The sequence below is a fragment of the Scleropages formosus genome, chromosome 2, assembly GCF_900964775.1.
Source record: "Scleropages formosus chromosome 2, fSclFor1.1, whole genome shotgun sequence".
Taxonomy (NCBI): domain Eukaryota; kingdom Metazoa; phylum Chordata; class Actinopteri; order Osteoglossiformes; family Osteoglossidae; genus Scleropages; species Scleropages formosus.
Genome location: NC_041807.1, coordinates 23,587,734 through 23,608,492, shown reverse-complemented (window position 1 = coordinate 23,608,492; position 20,759 = coordinate 23,587,734). Strand labels below are relative to the sequence as shown.

General features: G+C 43.7%; 1 protein-coding gene across 1 annotated transcript in view; it reads right to left on the bottom strand.

Annotated features, from left to right (window-relative positions):
• Positions 1-20,759, bottom strand: part of LOC108939410 (E3 ubiquitin-protein ligase PDZRN3-B-like) — a 49,900-nt gene that overhangs the window by 4,273 nt on the left and 24,868 nt on the right. Inside the window, exons 4-6 of the mRNA XM_029249699.1 lie at positions 2,798-3,057; positions 1,426-1,513; positions 465-563 (exon numbers count right to left, since the gene is read on the bottom strand). Coding sequence (XP_029105532.1) covers positions 465-563; positions 1,426-1,513; positions 2,798-3,057 — 447 coding nt within the window. The remainder of the gene's footprint in view (positions 1-464; positions 564-1,425; positions 1,514-2,797; positions 3,058-20,759) is intronic.

Sequence of the window (20,759 nt, the reverse complement as noted above, 5' to 3'; positions counted from 1 at the left end):
TATGGTTCAGCTAATTTTTAGCATGTAATTTACCACTGGTGTTGGCAGCCCTCTAAGCCAGATGTGTGAGGTTTTTTACTCCAGAGCCTGTGATGGCTGAAGATGGTTAACCAAGGCCCGTAGGTCCTGGCAAAGTTGCCTAATCCCACCAAATAAAGTGCTTTCAAAGGCACTACAAAAACAACATTAATTTATTACATTGCCTCAACAGAGACTATTCACATCTACTGCCATTGTAATAACATTTATATAGAATGAATGATTTGTCGGTTTAAACAAGCTCGCCTATTTTGTAGGTGGCAATGTTCAGCTAGAATTGCTGCACAGAATTTCCATCATTTTACAAACTCCTTTAAATGGACAGGTTCTGTGAAGTTCAGCTTCTTTGAAGCACTTTGGTTTTTTTTTTTTTTTTTTTTTATTTTTTTATTTAAAATACCTGTAACGGTCTCCCAGTAACTCACCTCGCTAACATAGATTCCAGTCTCATCTTCATCATCGGTCCTGTAACACAAGGTCAGACCCAACTTGTCCTGGCTACTTAATTTGTAGAGATCCACCTCCTGAAAGAGGAAAAAGGTGACATAGCGGAAACCTGAACAATGAATGTAAATTCAGACAGACTTTGTATTCGATAGTAATTCACTTTACTGGATTTGCCCTTTCTACTGACAGACAAGTGCATAATGCTGTGATACTCTCCTCTTCCTTTGTTATTTGCTTTACTGTTGCATTTGCATCTATTCTATCAGTTTTTACTTTCAGCCCCTTTGGATCAGAGTGAACCGAATGATTAAGCGTAGTAGCGAAGAACTCGACCTCAGCGGGGAGCGTAACATTATTAACATAATCAGTTCAAATCCCGGCCTTAAAAGGACTCCAGCAGCTCCTCTTATTAGGTATAAAAGAATAATCTGATATAAAGCTGAATTAGAGAATCGCAAGGATTAAATTAGTGAAGGAAATCTGCCGCAGAACAGATTGGGTTACCAAAAACAGCCGAGTAAAATCACAAATAACAAGGCTGCGCTCCTCGACAGGGGGCGTCCTGCTCTTTGTCTCAGCGTCCTCCGACTCCTCGTGACTCTTCTGCAGATTTATATTCATTAAGCAACCAGCTGTTTTATCAAAGTGCATTACACACCCATTACTCTCCCACGTATCTGTTCATCCGGTGACCTGCTTGACAAGCCCCCGCAGGGAGCCTCATATAATGAGAGGCATCGTATTCATCATCTGCGGCAAGGTCCTTATCTGACTTCCACAAAGATCTCGGTCCATCCTGACTAAGAGAGACAAGCCCAGAGATGTGCCGCGATCCACGGCGCGGCGACCGACAAACCGATTCCGTCACAGAGGCAGCGGGCTGATGTAGCGGTGGGACGGTTCGGTGAACTCCCGTCCAAGGCAACGGCTCTCTTGTACCTCATACTCCAGCTCCTCCCGCTCAAGGTCTGGCTGCATGCCCCCCAGGAAATCACCGGGGTCAAAATATGGATGAGCAGGTGATTGTCTGTGGGGGAAGACAACGTTACAAAGGACATCCAGGAAACCGCATGATGAAAAGCCTTGCTCGGTGACGGTAAAAACGTAAGACTCATTGGCGTGTTCTTTGACATGTTCTCCGTCCAGTCATACGCATGCTAAATCATGCGGAAAATTCCCTCCCTCGCTCTGTAATTAAATTAAGGGAGACTTTCATTTGTATTTATGACAGGCCATCGACTGTGTAAGTGGAGGAGAAAATGGATGGTTGCATTAATTTGTGTTCTTTGCTCATTGTTTCTCTATTATCTATCTCATTCCAATTATGTGAGTCCAGTAATGGGGATAATTACAGCTCTCGGCTGTCAGAAGGAAACTTGATCAGCCGTTTGTCTCTGGCCTGCAGCACACAGCCTTCTGCCAACTGCGGCGAGCGGCGCTCAGGCATGAGGAAAACCGCGTGAGCGGTAACCTCAGTGTGCCTCCCGCCTCAGGTCCTGCCACCTGTCTGAAGGACACATCTGCCAGGGTCTATTTATTATGCTGCATGTTTACAAACAAGTTGTCACGAAAGGCAGTATAGGAAGATTAAAAAGGAAAAAAACAAGAAAAACAATAAATCCAGCCTTGCTAGTGTCATGAAAGCTGAAAATTATTCTCTGACTCCTCAAGAAGAGGGGAGCGCGGTGGTGCGGTGGGTTGGACTGGGTCCTGCTCTCCGGTGGGTCTGGGGTTTGAGTCCTGCGTGTGTCCTCTCCCCCTCCAGCCTTACGCCCTGCGTTGCCGGGTTGGGCTCCGGCTCCCTGTGACCCCGTATGAGACAAGCGGTTCAGACAATGTGTGTGTGTGTGTGTGTGTGTGTGTGTGTGTGTGTGTGTGTGTCCGTCCTCAAGAACACCACCTCCTCTTCCATTTTCAACTGCTTCGCCAATGCGGGGTCACAATGGTTAGGACTCTATTCTGGAAGCACAGACTGTGATCAAGGGTGCATCTTGGATTGGATGCTAGTCCATCACAAGGCTACCCCACACACACAGATTCACTCACGCATATACACACTAAGGGCATTTCAGAGTCATGAATTCACCTGAAACACGTGTCTCTGGACTGTGGGAGGAAAGCAGAGCACCCAGGGGACCCCTGGTGCAGTATGCACACCGCATACAGACAGAGCCAGATTCAAACCCACATCTGAACCCAAAGTCTAGAAAATGACGAGTACTTGCTGTGGAAAAAAGACAGGGAGGCTAAGGTGCAGATCACGCACCTCCATCAGCGTGGGTGAACTGAGCCGAGCTCAAATGACACTCACTCCTCAGAAAGAAGAAGGTCCAAAGCCTTTACTGTCATAGTGTTGGCAGGACCTGACAGCTTGGAGAGGGCTGCAAAGTGCTCTGATGTCATGTCAGTCTGCGTGCTGGCATCCACCCCCTGGGTCTCGGGCGAGGGGCCTTCGGGTGCTTTGGGGTGGGGGGCTCGTCGCAGCACCTGCACCACTATTGGCTCCTTGGCTGTCCGGAAGGCCTCCACAGCCTGCTCGTGGCTGGTCTTGGAGATGTCCCTCCCATTGACCTGCGCAGACAGTGAGCACAGTTGCAAGTCCCTTAGCGCCTCCTGTTATCCACTGAAGCAGGCTGGCAAAACTGCCCCAGCTGCCCAGAGAGGCCCCCCCCAACCCCTGCTGTGCCACCCCTCCTGCCCCACATTAACACCGGAAGCTCACCGGACGCACGTACACGCAGAACGGTAGCAAAAAGCTCGAGAACTTTAAAAGTGAAGGTTAACGGTTCAATTCTCAAAGGTGCGCTGCCGCAACATCCGTAAAACCAAAAAACATCGAGCTCAATAAATAACCGTGAAATTGTAAGCTGCTTTAGATTTACAGCATGTGCTACAGAACACAGCAATAATATGTCAGTAGACAGGCGCCAACAAATCCCCGCTGTGGCTGGCAACACTAGCAGGGCTGCGCTGAGCGCAGCACCAGGTAAATACCGATCGGCTTTCTGCCTGGTTGGGTCTGCCGACACTACAGATTACACTGCTTAATACCCTGTGGCCATGAATTCAAAACAATCCCTTATGTATAATCACTTCTCTGACCCACATTTTTCGTCTTTGACTTTCTTGCCAGCATTTTTTTTTTTTTTTTGTAATTCCTTACAGCTGCTCCCTTGTTCCTTTTCTTTTGCCCACCAGCCACAAGTGCTACATGGGGCTTTCAGTTACTGAGTAGATATTTTCATCCCCTTGAAAATATTCAGTTTTTGTAATTAACTTGGGGACTAGGTGGTGTAGTCATTAGAGGCTGAAACCCTGCTCCCACTGTAGTACCCTTTAGGAAGGTACTCGCCCTGAATTGCTCCAAAAAAAGCTTCTAAATAGGTAAAAATTGTAAGTTGCTTAGTGTACAGACATTCTAAGTTGGTTGGAGAAAAGCCCCAGCTAAATGAGCTAAGAATAATATGCCCCTGTTATTGCTACCTACTTAAGCTGCACAGGATACAGATGTGAGCTAAATAAACAACAAGCGCGATGCTTCAAATGGCTGTCGTAACCCCGTGTTCGGAATCAGCGTGTGAACTGGTCATATGATACCTCGTCCGTTTCATGCTTGTGCTGAGTGCTGGTTAATGATGGCAATATGCTTTTTCATCTTCTCAACTCTTCCATGACTGCAACAAACATGTAGCATTTATCAGCGAAAACAGTTAAGGTCTGCATCTGTGGCTTGTCAAAGAACATATCGAGATGGAAGAAGCCCACTGCAATCTTTTCTCAAGAACCAAAATGTGTTTGAAAGGTAAAGCACGGAGGTTCTCGGTTCTGGATCCGTTGTGATGGAACGACCTTCCCCTCTCACTCAGAACTGCGGAAACTCTGTCTACATTCAAGAAGGGTCTGAAAACTCACCTTTTCCGGATCCATTTCGCCCGAGATCTCTCCAGCTCATGTACGGTGTAAATGTTCATGCACCGTAACTTCATGAGCATCCCCAGATATAGCCTCTATTCAGCCACTACTCTGGCATTGTATTTGCTTGTTTGTGTATCTTATGTTAAAAAAAAAAATTGGTAGGAAGGTATCAGGATTTGTCTATCCTGTATTTTATGCACCTACTTGAACGATGAACCTCGGTGCAGCAAGCGGTAGGCAACAAACTAGGTTTACTTGAGACTTTAATGTCTGCAGCTATGTCTCTTTCTCTTAATGTAATGCATAAGTTGTACTTTTACTGAGTAGTATGCCACTTTGGACAAAAGCGTCTGCTAAATGAATAAATGTAAATGTGTTCTCCTGTCATATGACCAAACACATTGCATTTATTCATTTAGCGGATGCTTCTCTCCAAAGTGACTTACATTGCCAAGGTAACAATTATTTACCCATTTGGGTAATTGTACTAGGGCAATGTTAAGGTAAGTACCTTGCTCAAGGGTACTACAGCCAGAGGTGGGGATTAAACCTACAACTGTTAGATACAAAGGCAGCAGCTCTAACCACTCTGCTACCAACTGCCCCAACTAGCTACCTGTGTCAGCAAAGGTTCAGCCGCAGGTCTTCGTTCACAGGAAACCAAGATGATGCGGAACGTGACGTTTTCGTTCCGCGTGAGAGGCTTGCTGCGCAAAGCCTCTAACCGAAAGGACAGCAGCGGACGGCCGACCACTTGGAGAAACACACGCCGCCGCTCGCGTACATAAGAGCTGCATTCAAGGAGTCCCACAAGGGCGCTGCTCCCACAGTACTGCTCCTGGCTGCCACTTCCTCAGTCTAATGTCTGTAGCGTGCTTATCGAAGATGCAGTATTTGGTTATCCACCAGGAATTACAGTGCTGTCAATCATGTCCGTGTTTACAAGCGTCAAGACCGCCGAAGAACTCTGGACTTCGGATGTTTACTGTAATTTATATTCATAAGCTCAGACACATATAAACAGCTCCGCCGATTACAATGCAAATGCAAGGGGTTTCTTTTACCACAGAAATTATATCCTCTGCTGATATCGACGTAAACAGAAGTGTGGGTCCATGCAGATAAACAGAAACTGTGCACTTGGAATGCGGGGTTATGCGTTTGCTAATAACCACAAGAGATTAAAGCTAATCCTGGCCCATGGGCTAATTGGATCATCTAAAATGGGTTCAACTGTTACTTCCTAAAACATCAATGTTTGGGTGAAAAAAGAAATCCTCTGTTCTATAACATATCCTCTCATTTTTCTCATCGGGAAATCATGAGCACGGCATCATCTCGAGGCGCATTATTTATTCCCTAATTAAAAATGTACCGTCATAAAAAAAGCATGGCGTGCTCATTGTTTTGCAGCTGTGTGCAGCTCAGCATAATATGCAAAAGGCACGAGAACTCCCAGAGAACCCCAGAGCTCAAGCTCTACAATTAGGAGGTGTGACCCACATCCTTCCCCCCTGTCACTCACTTCTCCCCTTGTCTCTGTGGATTCTTGGGGACCAACCGGAGCAGCTGATAGCTCTCTACCATTGTTCATCCGTTTCCTTGGTTGGGTTGGAAGTGTCGGTGTTTCTGCAGCTCCCGGACAGAAAGGACAGCTACAGCACTGTGGCACTTATCTGGCCTGCTGCCGGCCCATTTGATCAGCTCTCCTCTGGAAAGGAAGAGGAATAACGCAAGGGTGGTTGAGCACAGCCGCACTCTCTCAAAATGTATGTGTCTCTGCTTCGGAACCTGACTCAATACCCTAAAGCAAAGAAAGAGCTTGATAAAAAGCAGACTGTAATGCCATTCCTTCTGCTCCTTAGGGACACCAGCAAATCAGGTAGGTAAGGCACTCACAAAAATGCACCTAGGTTTAAGCAGGTCATTAAGGAGTTAATATACTGTATAGGTGCAGCAGGAAGCAGAGGTACCTCATAGTGCCGGGGCTGTGCGATTGGGTGTAGGTGTGATCCCACTCAGTCTATGCCAAGTTTGCATGTTTGAGTTAGTTTTCTCCCTGGTCCAAACACGTGAGCTTTAGGGTAACTGACGGCTCAAAACTGCTCATAAGATCTGAATGACTGTGTGAAAGTATGTTTGCCCTGCGATGGCGTAGTGTCTCATCCAGCATATACCCAACTTGGCCTCCGGGATAGGCTCCAGATCACTGTGACCCCGTTCTAAGATAAGTGTTTACTTATATTGATTGACAGCGAAATGTGAAACACCAGCTCTGAAGGGGGCGCCGGCGAGCGCAAGGACATCCACTGGATGTTCCAAAAGTCCTTCTTGACCGGGACTCTCTCCTCCAGTCTCGGCTATCAGGCTCAGCCGGACGAGCTCCTCACAGTTTCGGTTTTTAGGATCATGGGAAGGCCGTTGTACACACAGACACCGCAAATTCTCCTGCCCGTTGTGGACCCTCACCTGCTCCTTCTCTGATGCCTTCTGTAGATGTTTTGACAGACCAGCTGCGCTCTTGTTCATTTGTTGCTCCCGTCAGAGTAATTGCTCTTCGACATACACCGCGAGCCTCAAAACAGTTAACAAGCAGAGCAGGCTGCAAAAAAAGTTGTTTACTCTCTCTTAATCCTGTTTCAGCCAAGTACATTTTTAGTTTCCTTAGAAAATCAAATCCGAACACATGAAACTCCCTCCAACCCCTTGTTCCTTGTTTATTTTCTACTGTTTAATTTTAAAAAAATCCCTGAGGTGTTCATTAAGGATGTGCTTTTTATTATTTCGCCCACTCCAAAGAATGTGGCTTTAACTATACATTGGATTAGTGCAAAGGAGCAGGAGAAAGTCCCTAGGCCGCGTCTCTCCACGTTTACGTAATGTACGCATAAACAACTCCAGCTGTGCCGAAGGCAAGCGAGCCTCGGTAACTTAGGAGTAAAAAGACTTGCTGACCTCAGCAGACTTTACCTGCGGTAGCCCAACAGCACCCTACAAACATTTCCACAGTTAACTAAAGCACTGGCTTGTTAATAAGAATACAGAGAGTGTTATTCTCAATGCATATACTGCTTCAGATGAGATGAAGGCAGACAGTTTCAAAGCAGGCTGTGGGTGGTGTACAGCTTGTTGCCTTGGACTCAAAGATTCTGGCTCTAATCTCACCTCATCCTGCAGTACCCTCGAGAAAGGTCCTTACCTTGAAATGATACGCTAACAACGCTGTGTCGTATAAATGGGTAAATCACTGTAAGTTTGGTTAACTTAACACTGTAAGCTGCTTTGGACAGAGGGGTGAGTCTGTGGAGGATGATAAGATGACCACTAACAATAACTTAAAATCTCTCAGGAACCTTTTAATGCTCCTCACTACCACGTCTGGGGGAAAGGAGAGACGGAAAGACATGCTCTTTACGTCCGCTTCGTTTCCTTTGATTAAATCCTTCGAGCGAGCTCTTGTGATGTGTTCTTTACTGTGACGCAGCAGTGTTAAAGCAGTCCTGTCTGACACTGACACCAGTCTCTCGGAGTCGTGTACCTTTCCTCTGTGCATCATCCTCGGCTACATTTAATCCTTTTAGTCACTCGTAAGGGGTTCAGGCTGTCATCATGTTAGAAATTCAATGTGGAGACCAAAGCACATGAAGCAATGTCCTCTCCATCTTTTTCTATCCATTTATGTCAGGATTCCCTTTTCCGCTTGGAAAACCCGAGTTGCTGCAATAGGCACGGACTTAGCTTTGGTATAATTTTTGGTTGATTTTCAGAGAAGAAGGGAAATAACTTTAAGAATTCGCAGGTTCCAGATATGAATTCACATTCCGGCGAAGCCAAGTCGTCAACAATGAGATTATGGAAAACACAGAGCCTTGTTTAATGACACCAATTATTGTTTGACACAGAATTGTGTGGTTAATAAAACCCCTAAATGAGGCTTAAGCAAAGTATGACGTAATCGCTATAAACTTACAAAATTACACACAGGTGTTTTTTTTTTTGGGTGTTGCTTCTGCAAATGCAGTAACAATGAGCAACAGGAATACTGCTTTGGCACGGGAGAACAATGAAGGAAAACAAGTGAACGGCAGTCAGTGGGGTTACTGCGAGAATCCAAAACCAGCGGTATGTCAGTAATGTAGGCCAGCAGTCCTCCAATCAAGAGCACTGATACTTAAGGCCCAGCAGATGGCACAATGGTTAGAATGATTGTCTTCTACTCAAGAGTTGAGTTTGAACTGCTTCAGTGGAAAAAAGACCCAGCTGTATAAAACGGTAAATCGTTTTAAGTAGCTTAATGTACAAACCCAACATTGCAAGTGTCTCCGGAGGACAGCTTCAGCTTAACTGATAAATAATAAGGATAATAATACTTCAAAGAGGCCTCAATGCTTCTGTTGGAGCACACAGATCCCATTCTGTAGCATCTTGCCACCTCAAGATAGGAGATCTTGATTATAGCGTAAAACAGCTTCTGTTCGCGTAGAAAAGTCGAAAAAGATTCATTTTCCAGGCGAGGAAACGGAGAACCATATGCCGATATTCCTTGTTAAAGCAGCGTGTGCCACAAAACTCTGCATAGGTGAATTTTAATGTGACAAAACAAAATCTGCCTTGCAGAAGAGACTCATCTGTATGCATGTGAAATACACTTCACCAGAGCACACAGCCGGGAAAAAGTGGATTAGTGCAGGATAACGGCGACTGGAGCGGAACAAAAAAGGAAGCGCTCAGCCGACTGCCCCCTATTGTTGCTCCATTAAAGATGTCTAACTGCGCAAGAGGCGGAGAGGAAGACGCCGAAGGAGGCGGTGAGCGCACATTGCGCCAGACGTCTGACGGAAATACATCTGTAGCATTTAGAAATAGACGAGGCAGAGCTGCGGCAGCAGAGCGCCGCTAGGACTCGTCTCTTTCAGACAGACTTCGGACTGCCACTGGAGTCAGCCGCTCGTCTTCTCGCACTGATCTGCAGTGCCCATATGTGCACGGCCGTACCGCACACCCTCTCCGGTGCACCTTCACCCAAGCAGCTACCGCTGTTGCAGTCACACTTCCCAAAACAATGGCACACGCTACACTGCCATTAATGCTATTTAATGCTCTAATTGCAGAGATATTTGTTCACTTGTAAAGTTCCACGTACAGTACTCGTCTTACACCTTCCTCCAGTGCAACTCACAGTGGTATATTTGCATTTATTCATTTAGCTGACACTTTTCTCCAAAGCAACTTACAATGTTAAGCTACTTGCGATTATTTACTTGTTTATAAAGCTGAGGAATTCCTACTGGAGCAATTTAGGGTAAGTACCTTGCTTTAAGAGTACGACAGATGGAGGAGAAGTTCAAACCTGTGACCTCTGGCGCCAAAGGCAGCAGCTCTAAACACTACACTACCAGCTCTATATTTGTATACCCTGCAACTTACAATGATTTATCCATGCATACAGCTAGGCACATTTCCTGGAGCAAAGTAACATAGGTATCTTGATCACAGGCACTACAGCAGGAGTGGGGCGTCAACCAGGAAGTTTCAGAGCACAAGGCAATAACTCTAACCACTACATCCCTAACATATACTGCCTTACCAGCTTAGATGCACATCTTAAGATTTATGTGAATTAAACTGTTGTGCTCCGCTGGAAATTACAGCTGATCCTTAAAAAAACACCTTCCAGAGGTGTCACCTTTAATTTTCAAAAGTTCACTGAAGTCTGCAGCAGCAAAACATGCCTGGATTAATCATCGCGACATGACGGCCCGTGGTGTCATCGTTGGAACATCTAGTTCTGTTTTGGTACTCTTGGTACTGTTCAGTGAGTACTGAAGAGTACTAGGAGCCATTTCTAAAATAGAGCAAAGTTACGCTATGTTCATACCCTTCTCTTCTTCCCACGTCTTCCAGCAAACTTTGTTTTTAAGACTTGAATATTCGCTGCCATGTCTTGAACTGCTTCTAGACCAAATTCATTTTTGCCAGGTGAGACCTAGGGTCTCTAGTAAAACTTGATAACATTATACAAATAGCCTCACATGTAACCCAGTTCGTCTCTCCGACATGAATGCAGCATCACTTGCTTTAACAGGCAGCAACTTCAAGGTCCGCTCAACAACATAGAGGGCGCAATATGGGTGGAACTCTTCTAATTCATTACAACTGTGCTCATAAAAATCAGCTAAGCAGTTAAATGAGTTCAAAATAAGCAGTCAGGCTTGCGGTTAAAATCTAAAGTAAGCACTCAGCCCCTGGAGCGATTCACCCTCGTCAACGTTTGCTTCACAGTGTGGCATCATCTCGGTGGGTTGAAACCAACGCGCTACCCGCTCAGAACAGCATGAAACGGAGACAGCGTCCCACAAGTTGACAGAAGAAATCCCCTTGTCGGACAGCAGCATCTACTGATACAAACTCTCCCGACAGCTTGTCCAAAGACGCAGATATCCCCGATGAGCACCCCCATGGAGAAGTGGGGGGGAGGCGGGGCACATCATCTCACCTGGCAGACCTGGTACAGCACCTGGCACGCCTCCTCTTGGCTCTGCGCGATGCAGAGGCGACATCCCATGGCGAAGCGGTGCCACCTGGTACCTGGTGGACATGAATACGGCGACAGCACGTGCAGCCCCCTCAGCGTACAGAGGTGAGCTCATCTGAGCGATTCCCACACAAGCTACTGGCTCAGTGAGCTTCTGTGTGTGTGTGTGTGTGTGTGTGTGTGTGTGTGTGTGTGTGTGCGTGCTTGCACTACTTCTGCCTCTCTCACTGGTTCCATTCTCTTCAGTAGTGACACACACAGACTCTTACATACACACACATTTATGCACAGTTATTTATGCACATTAGCCACCATCCCAGTGAATATTTCTGAAGGGCTCCCTAACGGGGGGGAAGGGGGATGAAATTGGAGGCTACTGCTGAGAGGAGGAATTAAAAAGGCTCTCTCTGGGGCAGCATACTGTGTCTATAAATATATATTTTTAGACTTAAATTTTCGACTTAAATTTTCTACACTTTATACTTGCAAGACTGAGAAATATATATATATTTCTGCTGAGAAATATATATTAGCCACATTCCCCCCCCCCCGACTACAAAGTAAATAAAGTTGAAATCTAAAAATAAATGGCTAAATGGCACATTTTGAACATTTTGTTTGGCCATTTCCACGTAACGTAGCACATTTAATCAAAATAAGAGCTTTTTACGAACAGGCTTGTTAAGCGCGGAAAAAAATAGAGCGCAAGACACTCAGTATGGTTGATGAATTTAGTGCAGCATTGCTTTCATCCTTCATGTATGCGACATGCAAAATATATACAGAAAAAATAAACAACAAGAATTCAGTTCTACTCTATTCCTGGCAGCAACCTGTGAAAACATATTTATCATCCAGAGCGCTTGCAGACATTTTTATTTTATATAACCCACAACTGTAAAGAGAATTATTTCACTAAATACAATGACATATACCATAAAGTCTACTTCCAATGTTGCTAGAGGTTATATTATACTCTATAAAAAAGAAGAGCAGCATTTTAGCAAACAGTGCCACACACTCACAAGTTTAATGAATGTGAGCCAAACATTATACACTATTGATACCAATGCAATGCTCCTCACTCATGCATCTTCTGTTTTAATTTGCTGTATTTTAAAAATCTTTTTCATCACAAATGAGATTAATGTGCTCTCGAATGCTTGAAACCGACAGTGCTCTCTTTTCTCAGAAAACTGATTGGAAAATACATATTTGTGCAAAAATAATTAATAAGTAATATATTTCATTGCACATTCATATATCACACGCATAGCAAGTAGTAACTTGTAATCCTTATTAAGTGATTATCATTATGAAAAAAGCCACGTTATAAAATTGTAGTTTTCATCAAGGAGACACTTCACAGTTTCTTTAGTAAGTGGATTTTCCTTTGATTCAATTCCACTGAAGCTTGATGCTTGGACTCACACTAACTTCTTCTCTTTCACAAAACACACTACGTGACATCAGGCTGGGATGGCTGAATGGCCAGCTGTCACACGACCCGAGTGCATCAGGGAGAGCCAACTTCAGTCACACGTATCTCGGTGACTTCATCCGCAAACACACGGGATCCGCTGCTATTGCTCATTTCTGACAACCCGGCTGCAGAACTGCAGTGTAGTTAAACACATAACGGGATATTAAAAAAAAAAAAAAAAAAAAAACATAAAACAGAAAGAGATGTAAAGAAAACCCATCCTTCTTTCTTCATAAACAGCAACGAGGACAATAACAGGACACACACATCTGGCACACAAATATGACACTCATCTAAATTAATTGTAACTGTGTAGAAATGACCGCTGCAGTGCTGTTGGTTCAGGACCATTAGCAGTAGTTTACGGTTAGTGAGTATGCACTCAATAATTGATAAGCTTGTTTACATTTTGTCTGTTACACACATACCACATACACATTCAAGGGGACAGCTGGTAGTGTACTGGTTAGAGCTGCTGCCTTTGGATGTAAAAGTTGCAGGTCTGATTCCCACCTCCATCTGTATTACTCTTGAGCAAAGTACTTATCCTAAATTGCTCCAGTTAAATTACCCAGCTGTATAAATGGGTGAATAATTGTAAGCTTGTGATAACTGTAACCTTAACATTGTAAGCCGCTTTGAAGAAAAGTGTCAGCTGAATGAATAAACGTAAATGTAAATAGCACACAGAGCCCCATCAGGCACCTGGAGCCATCAATTAGTAGTGACTACACTCCTGTAGCAAAGCAAGCAGAGGCACGGTGCTGATGTCACCTGCCCTGTTACACAGAATGCACTGCCTTTGGGCAGCTGGTAGGTTGGAGGGTCTCACTGGTTGGACTTAAGGGGTTTTGACACAAGCCATGTACCCATCCAACTCTGTCATGCTGATGGTTGCCTGTTGAGCCCCTGTGGCTATAATGCTGTCTTGTGTTATTGAACAGGAGGTGGGATTCAGGCAGACAGGGGATGGTACACTCTCCAAATTGATCCTGTAGATACCTGCATAGACATGACACAGCGTTCCAAGTCAGTCTCACAAAATTAACCAAGTGTAACTGAATTCTGCAGTGATTGGGAACTCTGATAGGAGTTGATTACACAAGACAGCACTGCTACCACCCGAGTCATAGCAACACCCTTCTGGGTTTAAGTGCTAATTTTTATAACCTCATCTTAAGTGCCTGTCAACAAAACGTGCTGGCTACAGGATACCGATGGTGACTGTATCTACTCAAAGGGCACTAGTGCAACTGTGTTCTCTCGAAGATCACCTGTGACAATGAAGAATGTAAACTGAGAAACAAATACTTATGATTACTTGCCATGTTGCTGTAGCCAACCACCTCCACCTTTCTAAGAAGCACTGATCATGAACATAGTTCAGTGTGTCATATCAGTGATCAGCCAGTGATTTACATTTACATTTATTCATTTAGCAGATACTTTTCTCGAAAGTGACATACATCTCAGAGAAAATACAATTTGTGCATTACATTCGGAAAAAGGGAGACATAGTTGCAGACATGATTCTTAAGGAAACCTAGTTTGCTTCTTTCCACTTTATGCACCAATGTTCATCGCATGAGTAGGTGCATAAAACTCAGGAAAGATGAATCCTGATCATCTTCCTACAGTTTTTTTTAAAAAGGTACACAAACATTTACATACAATACAAGAGCAGCGACTGTGTAAAGGCTTATCTGGCCATGATCATAAAGTTATGGTGGATGAACATTTACACCATACATGAGCTTCAGAGATCATGGGTGAAGTGAGTCTGAAAAAGTAAAATTTTCAGACCCTTCTTGAATGTAGACAGAGTTTCAGCAGTTCTGAGTGAGCGAGGGAAGTCATTCCACCACAACCTCCGCGCTTTACCTTTCATGCGTGGGACAACCAAGCAATGATATAACCTTGTGCACATCAAATACTTTACTTTGCACTGGCTACTGACTATCCTTCTCTCATTGCACTTCTCTCACTGCATGTGTTTGCAACACGTTTCACATTTATTTATATTTTTTTTGTCAAGGAAATTTTTCCTGATGGCTTTACTCAGTGTTTCTAAAGCTATTCAGAACAATGTGACCTTCTTACAGTTAACACAATCAATTTCTACTGAAGTGTAACGGAGTACATCAACAAACAGACAGGTAGTTTTCAATGTAAAAAAAAAAAAAAAAAAAAAAAAACACGGTAGTGTTTAACTAAAGGGAAGATAAAGCAGGCATTTCATTAACATTTCTAAAAGCAAGCAGCACTGTTTGGTCTATTATTAGCCAAAGAGTAATGCTTTGAGTGTTATTTCCAGTACTTCTAACTCAAATTCATTTGAATATAATAAGCCCAGTGAATTGAGCAGTCTTTTTATATTTCTCCAGATTCACAGACGGCATGAAAGTCTGCTTTAAAAAGACACACTATGACCCGAAGCCTTATTTCAATGCAAACTCCATTTACACTGGAAGAATATAGCCATTATTAAGTGCAATCCCTCTGAATTTGGGGGAGGGGGGAGATGAATCACAACGTCTCCCTGAAAATCAGGAGACTGGGAGATGCAGCACTGAGGTGAGAAGGAAAAAAATTCGAAAGCTTACAGTTCCAGTGAAAAGTGTGAGTACATCTGGGCAACCTGGGCAATATGTGCATGAATTGAACGGCACAGAAGAGTGAAACCAAAGTAAAAGTACCCTACAAGGGTTCCGCATCTCTGGGAACTGCTGTAGAAGAGCTCAGAAGACATGGCAGCTCACTTCCTCATTTAGTTTTTTCACCAAATACCTTCTGAAAAGCACCATTTTCCAGCAAGCAGACTCAAATTTTTGACCGGGACTGTATAGTAGCGTCTAACATTAAGAGGGAGGGGTAGAGACAGCGTGCTAACAGCACATCTCCCCCTATTGATACGAAGTAAAACAGTACATTAATTGAAAGGAAGGAGATTTTTTAAAAAGCTGTTTTGCATATAGCCTTATAATTGAATGGAGTCATGTCCAGGACAGATTCTCTCTTATGCCCTGGGCATCTTGAATAGGCTCCAAACCACTGTGACCCTGCATTGGGCATGCACTTAATGACAATGAAAGGACTGATGGATTGATGGATGGATAGATGGGTGGATGGATGGGCTTATATTTCATATCCAGCACCCTACACTGAATCCTCTCATTTGAAGACTCAGCAATGCTCCATGAATGTTTAATCTTGATCTTTGTCCTGGGATCAGATTTTTTGTAACTGGCAATGCTGTATTTTTCAGTAATTCAGCAAAACAGAAAAAGGGCCACGTATGCAAATACTCTTAAAATATGCATATCTAGCTGAAGAAAAAAAACATTACTGTTAGTTCAGTGAATTGCCTGACATTTCTGGAGTTCAAAATGACTTCAACATGCAGTTAACAGTCAGTGACAGGATTTTCTTAAACTAAACGACAGAGGTTATTCCTCTGATTTAAGCAAGGGTTATTATGCTGTCAGGATTAAGGTTTGGTTTTATGGTAATGTATTTGATTTTTTTCATTAAAAGCACCCCAGAATGTAGAAATAATGTGCCTGATATTAAATCAATGACCATTTCATTACATTTAGGGATTACAGTATTAAGAGTGTTAAAGTAGACTGTATTGTGTTATGATAATAATCCTGTGGTCATTTTTCAGTGGTCAGTTCTGTATGATTACACACCAGTGCACTGATTAGTTTTGTGCAAAATATGTCCCCAAATAAAACGCATCCAAGCGTTCACATACTGACACAGCGATTAATTAAGACTTAATTTCATACAAAAAGATCAAATATTAGGATGATGTGAAAATTCCTATGTTCATCTGTTACCTTAAATACAGTACTCAAAATTATTTAATTTAGGGCTCTGTGGTATATTTAGGACAGGACGGACACAACAGCTTACCAGAAGCTGTCACAGAGTTACATACGCACACAGTCCCTCAAAATCATCCAGTCCAAATGCCACCAGGTGTGCCAGAAAATTGTCAGCTCTAATCTGTTCCACAGGGAGACACATGTCATGACTACTAAGCAGACAATCCACTTTATGCTCTGTGATAATATATCAAACGTTCTTGAGCCAGCGGTCACCCCTCCATCTGTCTACTTGCAGATTGGAGAAGGTTCAATAAGTGATAAAAAGGAGGCCGCTCACCCATCGACCAGGGCACTGTAATTCCATCACGCACACGCACACACACACACACACACACACACACACGCACACTAAGAGCAGCAGAAAGGGACTGGAGTAGCTCAGTGACAGAGGGATCACGTCCCGCTCAGGAGAGGACCCTTGTGTGACCTCACCTCCGGCTGGGTTTGCTGCTTGCGGTGAACAGGGCTTGCAAAATACAGCGTATAAAACTGTGCACATCTTTAATCTGAAAAAAATAGATCTTTACAGGAAATCTGTGCGGTGTAAAGCAGAAACTGAGATCAGACTATGAAGTGTGACCATGTCAGTCCTAGGATGCCACTTTCATCTTGCCCCTATGGGGGGGGGGCTCAAATCTCAGGGGATGCTAATGACACACTTCTTCAGGATTCACGCTCAGCCTCTGTTACAAAGGCACAACTCCCATGACCAGTCATTGCTGAGTCCTGCACTTGCGCCCTGGTGAAATAACTCAAGTCCTTTGCACTGTCCATGTTGCTCTTTAAGTTTGGCTGACAGTCTTAGGAAGTTCACCATATATGTTTCACTTACTTCATCATGACAAACAACTGCAGCTGGATCCACCAACTGTCCTTATCAGCATTAATAGGGAGATTTTAAGGTGTTTACTTCCACCTACTGGTGAATCTCATCATTTAAGCAGAGGGTACTTCGGTGACATCGGCATGTCAAAAAACTTTATGAAAATGAAATATGCACGCAAAAGTTTACAGAACTGCAGGCAATCAATACCATAAAACTTGTACATAGGAGTCTGAAAAATATAAAGATCATTACGTCATACAAATACTCATTATTTATTTAGCTGATGCCTCTGTCTACTTTGTCTTTCAGTGCTAGGTTTAAAAACTAAGATTCTAGCATTAATTACAGTATTTACTGTCATTTTCTTTTTTCACTATATCCGGTAAGGCTAAATACCTTGCTTGTGGATAGTACAGCAGGAGGGCAATTAGAATAATTGGCTCTTCAGATTACACAGTTGAAGATAACCATTACACCACCTGCTGCCCCTGCAACATTGATTAGTCACTCAACCATTATTTAGTGGATTTACAATGTCAGCTTTGTAAACAAATCTACTCTTTACTTTCATTATGAAACATGTAATAGCTAATGCATCATTTTTTTTTATTTCCTCTTAACCCACACACAAACACAGAGAGAAACACACACAGGCGCACACACACGGAAAAGTCAAACTTGTGATTTCTGAGACCACTTATTTGTGTGCATCCATTCGAAAGCTGCTCACTATTTTATGTGTAATTACAACTCTTAGGAACAAAACGTGGTTTAGAAGTGCTTGCTTTCCATTCTTATCCCCCACCCCTCTGTCACCCTCACCTTACCCTTCGCCTTCATCTCAGTGTAACTGCTTCTTTCTACATGCTCAGCTGGACAGAACAGCTGGATGAGCACGGTGCACCGAGGACTCTGGCTCCAGCCAGCTGACTCATTCAGAGCATGTCGGTGCCTCTGAGGACAGAGAAATCCCTGAACAATTCCCCTGCTCAATGCCACAATTATAATAACGCAACTGTGAGCGGGGACGGCTCTTTACTCCTCGACGTTTTGAACTTGACAACTTTGAAGAGCGGTGGTCATGCAAGGACTTTCCGAGGCCGGACGGCACGACCGCGGAGCTTTTGGGATTTATGCATCTCTAACTTATGTAGCATGGCTGGACTGAGCGCATTTCCAGCATGATGGGGTGTCGAACGTGGTGTACGTGCAGGAAGGAGATTGCATCTCTGTGGGATGGCCTGCTGCAGTGTGGCCAACCCTCTAAGCCTCCGCAGACCATGTGTTCTCAGCTGCTCATTTAGCAATTTGTATGCAAAAACTACCACGCACATTTATTAGCAGGAAAAAGCCTCATCCTCACATCTTTTTATTGTCATTATATTATTTACCTGATGCCCTGACCAGAGACAACAGGACTTACTAACAGTGTTCTGTGTAACTCAGTACTTGGAGACTCTCGCTCTGTCTTACAAGAGGTTTTGGTAGGGAGTTGATGATGTTCTTGCTCACAGAGAGAATGGAAGTCCTGCAAGTGTTTTTCATTTCGAAAAGTATTATCATATCCTGTGCAAAAGTCTCCACATCATCCATATCCATTTTAGTTAGAAATATAAAGGTATTGTGGATTAAATAAGTTTACAAACACAAGAAGAACAAGAAAAACAACAACAGCCAGAACAACAACAGCAGTAATAATAGGAATAATCATAATAATAATAATGCTGAAACCACTGCAGGCACATAGTAAAAAAGTAGGACAAGCATGGACACTAGGAGGCACTCTGCACCTTCTGTTACCTCGCACATCAGGGGTCTCTCCAAGGGCTACCAGTACACATACACACTCCAACACACAAAGGCAGCGAGTGCAAATAGGACACGATCGTGGGACCAGGTGCATCCCATGGGTGTAATCCATATTATTTACAAGTATTTCCGTACTTAGCTCCTGACATATTTAAGGCTAGGGGGACAATCGCTCAGAGCACAGTTGCTTGTGAGGTGAAATAGCACATTGCATGTCACTTTCCCATTAGTGTGACTCCAGGAACCTAGGAAAGGGCTGTGTGTGAAATGAAATACCATTAATAGAACCTCAGTCCATTTTATTCTTTCAGGCATGTGTTACACATAAAGGCTTATTGTACAAGGGAAATCCCCACCGCTTCTGACAGGTTTATTTATTAGAGGAGTTCCAGTACGGCAGGTCGTATGCTGCGCGATGCATTAATCACAGGGGTCCACACAACTGCTGAATCAACTATTGTCCCCAAGAACGCACGCAGAGATATTCAAGACTTGCGCTTTTGACTGGCGTTTTTATACCTACTGCGCCTTATATGTAATCTCTACAGAATCACACAGTCCTGTGCAGAGCTACGAGGTGAGACGAGATCAGGAAACACCGACCGCATTCAGCAGGAACAGCTAGGACACGTTTGACTTACACCGTCATGTACATATGCAAATACAAACGCACACACGAGTACTGCAGCATAAAGGTACACACATACACATACTAACATACACACGCAATACCGGGTACATGCAAAAACATGCACAGAAAAACACAAAAACGTACAGGCTAACAAGGGCAAGGGAAGACCTCCTGTCTGCGGGAGTTGGATGTTTTGGAAATGAGGGAAGAAGCAGAACACCTGGAAAAACACGGCAGCAAGTTGAGAATCCGGTGCCAAGAAGGTGAAGGTGAGTAAATGCCGAGTGCCCATAGCAGCTGCCTCTCAGGGGGTCACCGCTTGCCCTGGTCTCTCAGCTCAGCTTGCAGGTCGACTAAGGCTTCGTTGTTCCAAAGACAGGAAGCACCTGGCCTCAGGATCTTTGCAGAGAAAGAGTGAAGAACAAAACCAGACCTTCTTCTTGGCCTTCTGGCCTTGGGGCATTTTCCACACTCTTCATTCATTCACTTATTTCATGTAAAAATTTCCCGTGCAATAGTCTCAGAGTCATTGTTCAACTTTGAAATGTGACGGATTACAATTTTATTGTTGAGGAATAAAAAAAAAAAGGGAAAAGGCAAAGAAAAACACTGCTCTGTACGTATTCGTGCGGTTGGAGCTTTTCTCTGAAGAAACTTACATTGTGAGATTTGTACAGCGAGATATTAATACTGATTTACCTATTTATACAGCAGAATACTTTATTGTATCACTCTAAGGTAAGTACTTTGCTCAAGGGTACCACAGCAGAAGTGGGTATTCAACTGCAAGGCACTGACTCATCTAGAAAGTAACATTATGCTGTATTGTCATTTTGATATAAGTTATTGATCTGACTTATCAAAAATGTGCTTGATAGCATTACGGACTTATCGGAAATTTTTGCTGAGCCTTCTCATCCATCTTCATATACGGACATGCCCATGTATGGAGAAAACAGTGAAAGACTTATCAGACCACACAACATTCCTTCACTTCTGAAGTCCACTGCGTTTGTCCCCTGCATGACCCGGTCGGCAAGCAGGCCTTGTCACATATCATAAATGCTCTGGACACAGTAACCCAACTACGGCATCCAGCCCTTTCAAGTGTCCTTCTACGCGGTTTTTAATACAGGATATGCTGTATCAGCCTGGTAACCTGATCCTTGTTTCATTCTTTT